At 47.5% G+C, this 15211-nt stretch overlaps 1 protein-coding gene across 1 annotated transcript in view; it reads right to left on the bottom strand.

The window, feature by feature from the left end:
- The window catches only part of LOC112997072 (uncharacterized), a 52139-nt gene that overhangs the window by 1987 nt on the left and 34941 nt on the right, over window positions 1-15211 (bottom strand). Inside the window, exon 3 of the mRNA XM_064511748.1 lies at window positions 382-1077. Within this exon, the coding sequence (XP_064367818.1) occupies window positions 382-1077 (696 nt within the window). The remainder of the gene's footprint in view (window positions 1-381; window positions 1078-15211) is intronic.

Genomic DNA, 15211 nt, shown 5'->3' with positions numbered 1-15211 from the left:
CGGCGCCGGCCTCCCTGCCCCCCCCCCCCCCGGGTGCTTCCTATATATATGTATATATATTCCGAAATATACCTGTGCGTGTGTGTGTCTGTGAGTGTGCACGCCTCTCTGTATAAATATCTATACATAGATGCACGTGGGTGTATAAATATATGTACATACGCGATTAATACATGCTAAATTAATGCAAACATATATAAATATAAACTCATTAAATAATTATTATCCTTATTAAATAATAGTGAATTAGTCAGTCCTGCAGTTTCTCTTCATTTGCTTCGCGCGCTCGAAGTTCCCTAACAAACCAACGCGGGAATACACGCATATATTTTACATATATAAAAACATATACACAAATACATATATTATAGGTATACAAACGCATATCAACGCGTATACGTAAATGCACATAGGAATTTTATTCAATACTCTGATGACATGATAGGATGGGAGATACGATATGACGTGATGTGATGCGATATGATGCAATGTCCCTTTGCATTTGCAGCTCAGGCCGGGTCTGCCCTGGCCCCCCGGGGCCGGCGGCTGCGAGCTTCGCCCCGGCCGCGCTCGCCGTGAGAGGCGACGTGATTTGGCGGCGGCGGCGGCGGGGGGGCAGCGCTGCTGCGGGCGAGGTGCGGCGCTGGGGACTGGGCGGCTTAAAAAGGCAGATGGTTCCTCCGAGCCCGGGGAGTTTCTGCACGCCGGCAGTTTTGCTGGGCACAGCCTGAGCGCCGTGCCTCGTCTGGCAGGGCTGTTTTTCTGCCCCCTCCACCCCCGGCGGACACAAGCCCTGTTTGTTAGATGCAGCAAGGGGGGACGGGACGGAATTATTAGCAGAGCTTGACCAAAAAAAAAAAAAAAAGGAAGAACAGAAAACAGATAAATCACAGCTGGACGTAAGAAGGCGAGCCGCGGAATGAAGCGTCTTCTTGGCGCACGGCGTGGACGCGAAAGCTGGTTATTATTCGTACTTCTTTCTGCAAAGCTCCCCCGTGCTTCCCGGCGTGTGATCTCAGTTTTTGCCGTTTGCAGAAAGATCACTAGCACGTGGCACAGACCAAGTCTTTCAAACACCTTAAGAAGGAAGAAAGAACAGGCACTTCCTCAGCTTCTTTTTGCCTCTGTAACTGCCGGCTGCGGGCAAAAGATATGAATAAATGCATCCATTCCTCCCTCTTCTAATAATCTCCTCTAATATCCCGGTGTAACATCCCGGATCTGCGGTTCCAGCTACTTAGCTAAAGGAAAAAAAAAAAAAAGCAATACGATCTGGTTATTTGTTTATCGTTTTCCCGTCGGTTTCTTGCACAAATAGCCGAAAGTGGGCACGAAGCAAGGCAGAGGGAGCTGCAAGCCCCCAGCCGGGAGCCGGAGGGGTTAGAAGCGCCCTTCCCGGGGGAGGTGGGACCGCGGTTCGGGCAGGGAGGCGGCGGGGCAGGCGGGCTCCGCGCAGGGCCCGGCCGCCGGGGCAGCCCCCGGGCAGGCCGCGGAGCCGCCAGCGGGAGACCCGCACCGCGTCCCAGCCGGGGAGGGAAGAGGCGAGCTGGCAGCACTGAAGACAGAAAGCTCTTTCTTACTTAATGCCGGCAAAAAAAAAAAAAAAAAGGAAAAAAGCACAAAAAGGGAAAAGCGCAAAAAGGACAAAACGCAAAAAGGGAGGGATGGAGAAAAAACAGCAAGCCGGGAGAGGAGGCCGCGCGGGCGCGGTGCTGCCGCGGCGAGGAGGCGGCCCTCGCCGCCCCACGAGCAGAGCGGACGTCGCAGGGCGCCGCAGGCCATGTGGGGCGCGCGTGGCGGCTCCCAGGCCCCTTCCCGCCGGAGCGCCTCTCCCGGCCTCTCGCTGCCCCCGGCCCCCGCGGGACAGCCCGGGCCACCCGCAGCGCAGCCCCGGGCCCCGCGGGCGGGCTGGCACCTGCCGCCGCGCCCTGCGGCCAGCTTGCGGTTCAGCTCCGGCCAGCCGCAGCGCGGACTCCCGCCCGGTGCCGACGCCCCGGCCGCTCCGCTGCTGCCTCCCCTGCCCGCGCCCGCCCGCGGCCGCGCGGGATCTGCCGGAGTCGGGGGGCCCGGGAGGGTCTGAGATGAGCTGTGACGGGAAACTGCGGATTTTAAGGCTCGGGCAAGTGAGGGGAGGCGGGTGAGAAGGAGCGAAGTGAAGACCATTCGGTTCCGAATGCGCGCTCAAGAAAGCGGTCTTGTAAACGCAGGTCGCAAATTACAGAAAGTTGCGGTGTAGGATGGAACCGGAAACGGGTGGCACGTTTTAATGAGGATTTGCTTCTATACATGGCTGGAAAATTTTTCATTCATTCACACCATGATATTCTGGGAGACTATGAAAGTATAGCAAGAGGTTTATGTGCATCTATTAATACACATATGATAATGTACCCTGCAGTTTATATTTAAGAAAGCATTGATAGTAGCGCTGACTCTTTATAAACATATTTTACATGCAGTATATGCTACATATCTATATGTGTGTACTCATTTCTTACTGCCAGAGTGAATGTAGTGAAAAAGCTGCCTTTGGCTCTGCTTCCAAGATGCAGCATTTAGAGTGACTCACTGCAGTGCCTCGTACCATCTTTGGTATAAGCCTCCGATCTACAGCTAGAAAACCCCTGTTACGCATCTGAGACAGAAGTCCAGCTCACAAACATACCAACGCAGGGGATTAGGTGGAAAACTGGTGCTTAAAGGCAAACTGTCATCTTCATGCTGTCACGCTTCCATCAAGTAACCGCCAGGCACCGGGGAAGCCTTTGAGACGCCTGCAGCTCTGCTCTGCACATGCACCGAAGCCTTTTGGTCCTGACAGAGCTGAGTGCGTATCTCGCACCTCATCCCATCCGGATCCACAGACGAAGCATTCCTCCTCCCTGGAGGACCCTGCTCTGGCAGCGCACATGTAATACACGCTCTCAGAAGTGAGGTCTGCAGAAAACTCGGCGGCACCACAGCACGGCGGGGAAATGCCCGCAGTGATATTGCTGTCAGTCCCATTTTGCAGAGGAGCCTGGTAGTTGTCCCGGACACGGGGCAGCTAGATAGGTCCAGCTCCTTCATCTGCTTTCGGGAATTCACAACCACCTCTCTCATCACCCGGGAGCGTTGTTGCCAGAATGAATCTGGGGGACCCAAAGGCCAGGAAGAAGACAATGATCTTACGCCTTTTCTTTGAAGCCACTTTTTAATCCGTGGCATGGCATAATGGATGATTCAGTGCCTGTCCCTGCCCCCTTCTCCTGTGCAGCTTCTGTCTAGACATCAAGGTACTCTTGCAGGGGGTGGGATGCAGAAATTTACCCTGTACCCCCAAGGAACTGAAATGAGGTCCCCTGGGCCCCCAGAAACTTCCTATTAACTATTAGGCCTTAAAAAACAACAGAAAACCCAGTTTTCTTCAGTTTCTGGTGGAAGAGGTTTATTCTCTGCTGCCGCAATGCAGGAAAGGACTAGAAGTCACCACCCGAGTGACAGCCCTGGGCAGCCCTGACTTTCTTACAGCGAAGTGACCAGAGGTTTTTGCTCCGTTGGGGAAAAGGGAGGGAGGGATTTTTAAGTCTCCGACATGTAGGTCTGTTCTTCAGCAGCCAGTGAAGAGGCTTTGGAAAAGGTCCAAACCGGACTGCCCCAGCAAGGTTGCGTGAGGTGGCATTTGCTGAGAGGACTTTTAGATACTGGGTAAAGACAGCGAGCAGCTGTGCCTGCAAAGCTGGGAAGTGAGAGGGAGACACGTTTCCTCAAAGACAGCCGCACGTGGTGCTGCCGACATGGGGCACCGATGGCATGAGCCAAGCGCTGCTGGAGGCCCCAGCTCGCAGGGTACGGGCTGCTCTCAAGGGCAAGTCCTGCAGGCTGCCTTCAGCTCACACTGCATCTGAAAAATTAGGTATTTGAAGTTCAGCCTGACCTCAAATACAGCCTTAGTGGAGCTAGTCCAAACTGATTGCAAGCTAGGGGGCTTTTGAACACAAATCTGCATTGATGAATGTAAAAAAAAACCCCAAAGGCCAAACCCTGTATGCACATGAATCACTGTGGATTTTAGGACTTCTGCTTGAATAAGGAGTAGTGCATAAGATCCCAAAAGCATAACTCGAAAGGGATTTGAACCAAATCTTCCTTCTGTACATTTCAGTATAGCCTGTCAAAGAAATTTATTCCAGTGAATATTTTAAGAGTCCAAAGACGGTGCTGAAATGGAAATCCTAGTTCCTTATGCTGGCAGTCACGCTGATGTTTCCTAGAATTCACACAGCTAATCAACGGAGGAGGGTTTTTGAGAGGTATAATTTCTGGTAAAGAAAGGAAGAGGAAACGTGGAAGTATGGTTAATGCATTTAGTGCCCAAGGCCTTAATCTACCCCCAGCCCCACCCCCCCCCATAAAATTAACCACATAGTTTGTAATCATTCATAACAGTTGGAATTGTCTTGCCTTTTAAAATACTTTTCTCATTAAACCACCCTTTATCCCTTGTAAAGCATATTATTGCTCTTAATATGCAGAAAATACCACAGCTAGCAACTCATGATGTCTCCATTTTTGCTAAACAATGAGAATTGATGAGGTTTGGCAGGGCATTAAAATATTTAACATTATAGCTTTGAAAAAGCTTTTATGTGTCTGTACTAATAGGAAAATCTTTTAAAAGGAAAATTTTCTTTTTCTGCTTCACTAAAATCTTCAATAAGGCCTGATTCTATTTGCTCTAAACCCAATGGGAGGTTTGTCACTGACTTCAAAGAAAGCCAAGAAAATTCCAGTTTGGAAAATCATTGCTAGAAAAAAACGGAGCTGTTTAGTCACATGACTAGTGCCATGTAAATTAGCACTTCATTAGACATCCTGACACTTCAGAAAGCATCTGGGTCTGGGACGTTTGACTTCGCCCAGAGAAGCTGTGCACTACCAGTTTGAGCTCGGTGGAGATGCAGGGAGGCAGCCGTGCAGCTCCTACACCATCGTATCATAGGAAGCGTGTGAGATGGACCACGTGCTGCTCCTGGCGGGGCTACTGGCCTGAATTATATCCTCCTAGGAGTCTACTTTTGAGGCACATTTTTCTTTATCTTATTTTCCCAGGTCTCTGTTCTTGCTACCAAAACGGGCAAGACTTTTGGGGTTGCATTTCTCTTCAAAGCCCTGATGGCAGAGCTCGGGGCCTGACCAGGCCTCTTGAACCTTTCGTAACTTTGAACAGAAGCTGGTAGAGGCTCCCAAATCCCCAAATTCCATTTTGGCTATGAAGCTCATCCCCAGGTTTTCCTGTGGTCTGCAGCTAAATTATGAGCATCATTTGGGATAATCTGATCTGCTTTCCCATTTGAAATCTTTTCTTTATGCCAAGAAGGACAGAACCTTTTATAATTACCAGCAGGAAAAGGACAACATGTAAGATGGGTACCCTGCAATCACATTTATTCCCATGCACAATAAGCTCAAAGGCTGGGATCTTTTAATAGCTTTTTCCATATTGGACTCCTTGTTTGGATGTGGTTTTCCTGATGTAGCCTAGTAACATGTTTAGTTAATTTATACTGTGCGTACGTGTAGACAGATATACACACAGCCATACGTATGCACACACATAGTCCTCGTTAAGTAAGTGCTAAACCTCCCGCGGCAGCGTGAGGTGCGGAGGGCTGGAGGCTGGAGCCGTGCTCCCCGCGCAGAGGGTACCGCCGAGGCTGCTGCATGGCGGCGCAGCGCGCTCCTCGGTGGCAGTCAGGAGCCCTCGCGCCTCCAGGGCTCAGGTCGCTCTGGCGCGTGCTCTTCAAGAGGAATTTTAACATCCTCATTTTACACTGGAGCGGCTGCAGCCACGGGAAGCAAAGCCCCGCGTTCACAAGCCTTCTGCAGCGAGCGAGTTCGTCGCCCCCGATCTCTTGCTGGCGCCTGAGACGCTGAAGCACTTGGCCAGTGCCCGGAGAGCAGCAGGGTCGCCTGCCTTTGAACGTAAGCTCGTGCCCTAATGGTTTACGGACTCGGTCCTTACACTGCTACGGTACCCTGGCTATTGCAAGACAAACCCCCAAACCAGAAACGCTTGGCAGAGACTGAAGACAGGAGTGATTCCACATCTCCCACAGTGAAACACAAACATAAGCTGCTTACCTGGTGCTGGGAGAAGATCCTCAAGGGCTCAATACTGGCCTGTCTCTATCCTCATTAAATAAATGAGAGCCGTTCCTAGGGCTTTGCTATGCACTCCTGACAAGGCCACACACTCCTTACTCTTCCTTTTTTTCCCAGGCCACAATTTGACTGGTCATCTAAGCCGAGCAGAGCACTACGAATGGGCAGCAAAGGGGGCTGGGGGCTGCCCGGACCGCGGAGCCCTTCGCAGGCTCTTCGCGCGTGACCCGCCGTAGCTGTGAGCAGCGCTCCTGAACAAGGCTGCTAATAAAGCGGTGCTGTGCGTAAAGCTGGGCGTAATGAGCCTTACGCTGCTGTATTTACTCAATGGTGAAACTCCCGTTGGCTTTGAGAAGCATTTTGCTTAGGTGAGGAGTTTAGAGTCAGGCCTAGGAGCTTAGGAAAGGACATTAATAATTTACTTCATAGCTGGTTTAGAAAAAGCCAACTGTTTTCCATGGTCTTGCCAAAACTAAGAGGAGATGGTCTGAGGTTAAGAAACATGGGGGATGATTTTCACACCAAATGTGAAAAATGAGAAATTGCTTTAATGTATAGCAACTTGCCATAAAAATGTGATGCATATTCCCTTCCAGCTTTAAAAGGAGACTTTATAAACTCTGTGCTCTTTGATTTGTTATGGCAACTTTTTATTTATTCTTTTAATTCAGAAGTTTGTGAGAAAACATACTGGAACCTTTGATATTTTTATGATCTCGATTATCACTTCATTGTATAAGTATTTGGTTAATGAAACATGCAGTAAATATTGCTCTGTAAAATCTGTTGCAACTTATTCAATATCTTTTGGAATTAATAGAAAAAAATACAAGATTGAAAAAATAGCATTAATTTTTATTTTCTTTACTAAAAAATCCTACTCCACTGCTCAGTCTTTTGCTTTATTTTCTCTTATTGTGTATATTCTTCAAGAAAAATGCCTGTTGCATATCATCTATCTAACACTAAAAATGATGCTGTTATTAATAATTTACTGAGAAAAATAAACCATTTTGCACTTTGATTTTTATCATTTTGGTGAGTGATTCTTCTGGAATAAACATAGCTCTAGCACATGTAAACAACACAGGAAATTAATAACAAAATTCTTTGGATTTATTTCAGAGGCCACATACTTTATGTAAATATATGTAGCTTTGAATTTCAATGATTTTCCAGTAAGTAATAAACTTTGCTCATTAACCTCCTTTTAAACTAAACATTTATTGCTTTATAAGTGTTATTTCAACTAAAGCAAGTGGAAGTTTTTGGTAAATTAATGCAACAGATCTGTTCAGCTGGAGAAGTAGGATGGCTTCTTCTGAGCTGTGAAAACTGTGACTTTCTGCTTAAACTTCAGGAGATGGGGATGCAGTTTAATAGGTTAATTTTTAATGTCAAAGATTGATGATAACTTCTTTATTATCCTACCTTTTCATCATAAGCTCAGTAATAAAACTTGGGAAAAAATTCTATCAATTGTATAAAGTTACATATATCTGCATGGTAACCCTTGTGTTAATACTTCTTCATAAAGCTAACTTGCTGTTATTCTTTTTCCCCACCACACATGATTAGTCAACCTTTTCTGGTAGTGATGAGTGGAGTCTCTGTTATGGAAACAAAATTCTTTTAAGCGCCTTATTTTAAGAATATAAGGACAAAACATATTTGACATTTATGTACAAATAGGAAATATACATATTAAGACACATTCTAGTCTTATAAAACTGAGTACCCATCTTCAGCTTTAAAAAAGTGGTCTGCATTGGTCTTTTTGGAGACTCCAGAGCTTTCAAAATCCTGCTCCCAGAGGTGTGGACGCACAGCGTATGACATAGAAAAAGCCTTGCAGCGACACAAAGGTTTGGTCTGGGGCATAGCAGCACCCTCAGCATCCTTCTTGCCGGGGAAGCTAGGTGCCAAGCGCTGAGGGGCTGCCCGGGACGGGGCCGCAGTGCCCAGCACAGGGTCTCGGGCGCGCTGCCGGTGGAGGCCACTGCAGCCCCGACGCTGGGGCAGAGGCAGCTTGGCTCCGACCATGCCAGGTATCAGCGCACGGTTTAGGCTTTAACACGGGCACTGGGCTTCTGGACTTCATCTCTTCCTGAGGCACAGGCTGTCCTTAGGGGACACTGAAGCATCACATTTCTCAAGCACTGGACCGCAACCGGCAGCACTTGTTTTAGGGGCTTTATTGGCCAAGAGTCTGGACGAGGTGACATTGGCTCTGGTTACAGAAGTCAAGCACCAAAATCTACTAATTCAGCCGTAATACCTTTCAGTTTCTTTGTTTTTTGTTCTGCTTGGTTCAGTTGGATTTGCTTCAGACATGACTCATTTCCACTGCCCGAATCACCACAACAGCTCCTGCAAGAGCATCAGCCACACAGCACAGCTTGCACCCACCTCAAATGCAATGCAAAGGCTTGTTCATATCTTTCATACTGAGGGCTCATCTAAATTAAATGTGGCAGGCTGGAGGGTAGGCAGTACACATCCTTCGTTCCCTTAGTAGACTGAAAAGAGAGCTATAAGGCCAAAAAAAAAAAAAAATGCTAGAGAGAGAGAAAGAAAAAAACCCTTTGCATATATAAAGGAAGAAGTCAAATTCCAAAAGCTCACGGGAAGCCAAATTCTCCAGTCACAAGAAAAGTGACACTATCCAAACCAAACCTTAACAGGGCATTGAAATGTGATGAAGAGTACGATTGGTATTTTCAGTGAGGCTACAGACATGTATGTAAATACAATCAAATTGGGAACACATTCTTGGGATTAGGGAGATTTGCGTAGCACTAGAAGAAAGAAGCAGCAGATGTAATGGCTAACGATACGAGAAGGCAATGCTGGCTCAAGTCCATGACTTTCTTGCACCCAAGCCCATTGTTGCAAATAAATCTGGACACACTAAATAACTTCTGTAGTGACTTGTGGATCCAGCTTGTTGTTGCTGTTGGTGGTGGTGAAGGAGCTACCACTTACCAGCATGCTGATTTTTATAAATGAGCTCCTTCAGAGTTGTTCGGCAAACACATAACGCAGAAGTATTTCCGCCTAGGCAGTGTCAGTGCTCTGCTGAGCTGAGCGGCTGCAGGGGCAGTGACCGGAGCGTGTGATGCTTCTGCGCTCTGGCCGGCAGATTTCCAGCTACAGAGAGGCACAAAGCCCCGTGGAAGCTCATCTTCAAGCTTCAAACGGGCCCCAAGCATCATGCTTTTAGTAAGCCTCTCTTGATTAAGGAGGAGACATACCAGACGAGGAAGGTGCCTCGGTGGCACCTTCTGCAGCCTGGGAGACCACAGGGCCACAGAATAGCCCAGCACTGATACTGTGCGTAACGCAGTTACTATGCCCTTCTGATTTACACTGGCATAGAAGGATGTAGTGGTTGTTAGCTGCTCTAGGGATCCAGAGACTGTCCTTGCTCCTTTAAAGTAAGTGGCTGGGAACCAACAAACCCGTGCCTCAGACTGCTGTTCATTGCAACATGCTACAGCTATGCAAGCATTTTTAATCTCTTGGTGTCTTTGCTCAGAGATCTCTGGCTCTCTTTACAAAATTGTTATTAAATAAAGCCATTAAAAACTGGGCAGCATAATTAAAAATATTGCCAGGCTAAGACAGGCATTAAAACAGTGATAAAGAAATCACCGGACTTCCATACGCAAATAAGAGCAACCTGAACACACCAGAAGAGTGCTTCACCTAGAAATGAGACTCTTCTTGACAAGTTGCTCCCTTTAACTTTTACTTGTCACCTGAGAAATATCAATAAAATTTTCGACAGTCTACATTTCATTTTCCTGACCATATGTTGCAAAAATGAGAAGTCTGATCAGTTAAGGAAGCACGCTGAAATGTGGTATCCAGCATCCACACACATTTCACAGGTCCCCACAGCAAATGCTATATTTTGACAAATTTAAATTAGTCAAAAATAGGGATACTTTTGCAAATGGCACTCCTCTGTCTTACTGCCAGGAATACGGGAACCTGTCTTTCATGTTGTATTTCAATGGTCCTGAAGGAAAGAAATGTGCCCCATGGGAGAAAGGAAAACAAACATCTTCAGGACCATTGAATAAAATAGAAACTGACTGCCATAAATACAGAGAATCTGTGAATAAGTGTGTTAGATATCTATCACTAAGTTATCTGATAAGCTCTCTCACTAGCTGTATGAGCTAGGCTTGTGAGCTTCACACAGACTTTTGGTAAGGCTTTCAACCTTTTTCCGCATCATGTCTGAGATGGCCACAAAATTCTCATGTGTTAGGAACTGGTGTCACCTTGAATTCTTTCATTCATTTAACAGAAACTTGGAGCTGGGAGATTAGCTGCCGAGTATGTCAAAGGAAAGGGTGAGCTGCGGGGCTTTGAGCTTCCCCGTTCTTACCTGTTTTTTCCTGCCTTAAAGCAAAGCTGGAGAGATCTCACGCAGCAGTAGTCTGGGTGATCCCAGCATGTGGCCCTCCTCCTGCACCGCTGTCCTGCAGTGCTGCCCGGCCGGCCCTGGGCCTGGCACTTTGCAGGCTAAGAGGAGCCAGGGAGCTTTGGCTCTTTCCTGGGAAACCTCCATGCTGCGGGAAGACCCTGCACACATCGCACTTTTTGTTCCACAGCTTTGCATGAAGCTGTAAAATCCTGCGCCCTGGGGCAGCACAAGGACCCTTTGCTATGTAGCTCCTGCAAGCTGCCCCACCAGCTCTTTCACATGTGAAACACAAAGATGAGCAAGGGGGATTTCTCTAGTTCCCAAGGTGATTTTCCATGCTGATTGCCATATCCAAGAAGGCCACGGGCAGGATCTGCCCTGTGCAGTGTGGTTATGCTGGCACCCTGGTCACAGCAGTCACCCCCAGGAGAGTGTCGCTGCTGGGTCCTGGTCGGCTCCTGCAAACCCCTTCATGCTGAGCCACGGCTCTGGGCAACCCTCTCCCTCTCCCTCACCTCCCACAAGCTGCAGTCTCACCTCAGACCAAGTCCAAACCATAACCCCAAGCTCTCGTTTTCATTACGCTGGGGGTGGAAGTAGATTAAGCAATGAAAAAGTAGGATTATTTGTGCTATTTATTACTCAAAATGAAAGTCCCACTTTGGCACATAATACTTTTATTTTTGTAGGATCCCATTCTATAGAACAAACTGGAAAAAAAAAAAAAAGGATAAGTGAGCAGATTATATAGAGAGATTTGCATTGCCCTTTTTAAGTCTTTAGGTCTCCAGGCAAGCGTTTCCATTAATGATCCAGGATGCTAAACAGTTTTTAATATCTTTTTACAAAAGCTTTTCAGCTTGCTTTTTTTAGAAAAAGAAAAAGCTGGATGAATATATGAAGCCTGAAAAACTGCCAACTATAAAAGAACATCGCTCCTTTTCTTTTTTTTTTTTTTTTAATTATTTGAAATGCTTCTGAATTCCCAGCATAGCTATTGGGATCCAAGGCTATGATCTAAGAGAAAGGATATGTTCATTTAATTAAAGTAGCCTTTTACATTTTTTAAAAAAGTTACTTTTAAAACATTCATATCACTGTTTATGAGCTTTGGGAGGACAAGGGGCTCTGGGGGTTGCTAATGACATACAGATAGCCACATGTTCCTCTCACCTCCACTATTTTCCCTGGGACCGATTCTTCACTGTTTGTGCCATGTGCGAAGTTATAATAGTCTATGTCTCTTTTATGGAGCTTTTTGGTCTTTGCTTGCAAAGTGCTATGGTTTATGTTACAGATGGGAAAAGGAGGCATAGGCGATGAGCTGATTTGCCCCGGTCACACTGCAGGTTAGTGGCAAAGCTTGTCGCAGACCACTATCCTCGCAGGTGACCTGTGCAAGGTGTAAAATGCTATAATCTGAAATTGCTGACTCCTTTGCAGCCCATTGCTACCACAGATGCGAAGAACAGAGAAAAATGTCCATTGATTTTAGTGATTTATACCTCACTGAGAAGTCAGCCCCAGGGCATCATCAGCTTGACTAAAAAATGGCAATGAGAGGTTTTCAGCTAACTGGTATTTAACAAGAGATCAGTCTGGCAGTTTGAGCCCCGCTTCAAATCGACGGCTCTCTCCGGAGCGATGCTCCCGTCGCTCTTCGGGTGCCTCGCATGGCAGTCGCAGCACTCCAGCCTGCCGCTAACCCCCTTGGCGCGGAGCACCTTCACACCGAGTCCGTTTTTTACCTATGACATTGTCAGCGTAAACGGAAAGCTGGATAAAATAACAAAGCAACACAACAATATAAAGAAATTCATGCAAAGAGAGATCTGGCTTTCACCAGTCAAATGGTAAAACAGCTTGATTTTCTTCTCTTCCTCAAGAACTAAGCCGTACTGACCTCCCTCAGAGCCGCAGATGTACTCACGAGGTCTAGCTCTGTGACTGATTACCAGCACGCTCTCTATGATGGAGCCTATTTTTAAATAACTTCCCTTCCATATTTGAAATCAAAGAGAGAGTATGTGATGTGAAGAACAGTCTAGGTCCAGATAAAGTTTTAAAACTATAAGAGATCAAGTAAAGAACAAGCAAAGGAAGACAAGGATGGTCTAACGGCCAAGATAAGGCTCATAAATTCCCCAGGTTTAAGGCCAGCGGAGTCATGAGACTGTCAACCCTGCACATAGCACTGAATTTCACCCCAGCAGGCCTGCGATGAACCCAGGATGACCACAACATAATCGGTATTCAGGGAAATCTTGCCAATGCTTTATTTTATCATTCCTTCACTGAAAGACTAACCAAATGCTCGTTGCAATGACAGAAATCACTTCAGGTGAGCGTGGAGGTGGACCATATGGAGAGAGTAAAACAGGAAAGCTTCACTGGAAGTGTCTGGGAGAAGACGCATGCCAGGCTAAAAGCCAGAGGAGCGAATGCCATGTCTATACTACCCTGTTCTTTAGAGGCTGGAGTCAGCCTTGCTGGTGAGCAACGTGTCGGTGTGAGCACTGGTCTCAGCTGGAGCAGGACCGGCTCATCTGCCCATGGAGGCGGCACAGGTGCCATGGCTGAAGGCCCTTGGCCTGGGGGCCCAAAGTGCAGTTTGTGCGCGGCCCATGCATAGCCACAGGGGCTGAACTGCCCACGATGACCCTCCTGATGACCAAACTGCACTACCACACAGTGGCAAACTCAGGCAGGTGCTGCCTGTAGCGTCACTTTTCCAAAACCACTATTTTTTGCAGCAGAAAAATTCTTTTTTTTTCTTTTTTTGCTCTGGCCTCTGGCCTCTAAGTGCCACATCTTCAATTTGCTGGAACTGGCACCTCTTCTTTGTGTTTCCCTGCTCTGGTAACATGCCATGCTAGATACAAAAGCCAAAATCAAGCCAGAAGCCTCCTTAAAATGATCATTTCTTTTCTCACTGGCAGCACTGCGATGGCCTGTGGAAAAGGGGCAAGAAACGTATCAGTTGGAGACAAAATGGCAAGAGGACGCTGAAAAATAAGACACCTCTTGACTGTAAGCAGGTTTTCTTCCTCTCTACAGCCTCGCTGTGTCCGCCTATTCCAAATACAGCACCTGGTGCAAGCCTGGCGTGCAGATGGCCCCGCAGTGGTGCGCACAGAGAGCAGCCCTCCGAATCTGGCACGCAGCTGTTTCGCTTTCTTTTTGCCAGGCTGCCAGCTCAGAGGATTGTTTTTACTTTTCTTTCCCCCTTTTTTCGCTTTCTCTGTACTCAGCCTTACCCTCCGCGATGTAAATTGGAAGAGCAGATGTATAGTCTGGGAAATTTTCCACATCCATCTTTTAAAGAGGAAGGCGGATAAGCTAACTCAGCTCTTTAAGGCCCTGGTTCGGAAAAAGCACTTTAAGTGCATGCTTAAGTCCTGTTGATTTAGGGAAGGCAAAAAAGGCTGGTGATTTCATAGGTCTTAAACACATGCTTATGTGTCCTTCCTGAAGAGGAATATGCACCTGAACAGTGGCCCAATTATGCCAGCACAGAAGGCACAAAAACATTCACTGTAAAATACACGCGGCAACTAATGCCCAAGTTTAGCTCTTTCGAACGATCACAGTTTCTCTGATTTTTAAAGTCAAAGAAATGTGCTAAACTCTCATTAAGATCAGTGCAATTAAAATCAACAGTAAATAACTAAATCCTGGTGGCCCCAGCATCCTCCAAGCCCTTCCTCTGCCAGTAAATCCCTAAAGCTCTCACCCCTCAAGACAAATGCTGACAATGTTACCTGCACAGTCCCATTTAGATATTAGCAAGGAGAAAATTGAAGCAGCTAAGGATTTCTCATTAAGAATGGTTTCCACCAGATGTTGAGATTAAATGTTTTCCTCAGCTGCTGCAATACCACAGAGAAATGTGGTAGAACAGGCAATTTCGCTGGTCAGTCAACTGTATCTGGAAATGAGTAGCAAACTAGCACAGCAAACTGTTCCCTGCAAGAAGCGAGCGAGCTGCACGCAATGCCGGCGTTGGCTTTGGAACAGCTTTATCTCTCACATGTTGGGTTTTGCATTTTGTTTCCTCATCCTCTCTTCCTCCCAGCACCCACGCAAGACCTTGCCCTCTCCTTGCCCTTACCCTACGCACAGCAAATCCTGTTATTACGGTGCCCCTTCAGAGAGGGAGAGCAGGGGGCATTTATGGTGCCCCTTCAGAGAGGGAGAGCAGGGGGCAGCGCGCTGGGCTCCCGCGCGAGGTAGGCTGCCCTCTCCGTCCCCAACAGCAGTGGTCGTGGCTTTTTGTCTTGTCGTCAGTGACTGAAAACCCTTCGCAGGGCTGCTCTACCTGGGAGCATTTTCTAGTGCCCCAGTGTGAGCAAAAGGCGGATGAGCTGCCCCAGCACCAGGAGCTGCCGCCGGCGTCACTGCTTTCTTGTCCCCGGCTGCCCCGTTGGGTCCCCGTTGCTGCCCTGAGCCTCGAGGCAGGAGCTGCCGGTGGCACGGCGTGAGCCGGGCGGCTGCGCCAGCTGCTTTTAATGAGAGAGGCAGAAGTCTCATCTGGGCGTTGTTGACATTGCCTCCCAAAGCGCCTGACGTGCAAGGCAAGCAAGCGAAGCCGAGCTGGCTCCTGGGGCTAAGGAGCAATCATCACGACTG

The sequence above is a fragment of the Dromaius novaehollandiae genome, chromosome 4 (genome assembly GCF_036370855.1).
Source record: "Dromaius novaehollandiae isolate bDroNov1 chromosome 4, bDroNov1.hap1, whole genome shotgun sequence".
Classification (NCBI taxonomy): Eukaryota; Metazoa; Chordata; class Aves; order Casuariiformes; family Dromaiidae; genus Dromaius; species Dromaius novaehollandiae.
The sequence above is the reverse complement of the archived record's forward strand: the minus strand, read 5'-3'. Positions and strand labels throughout refer to the sequence as shown.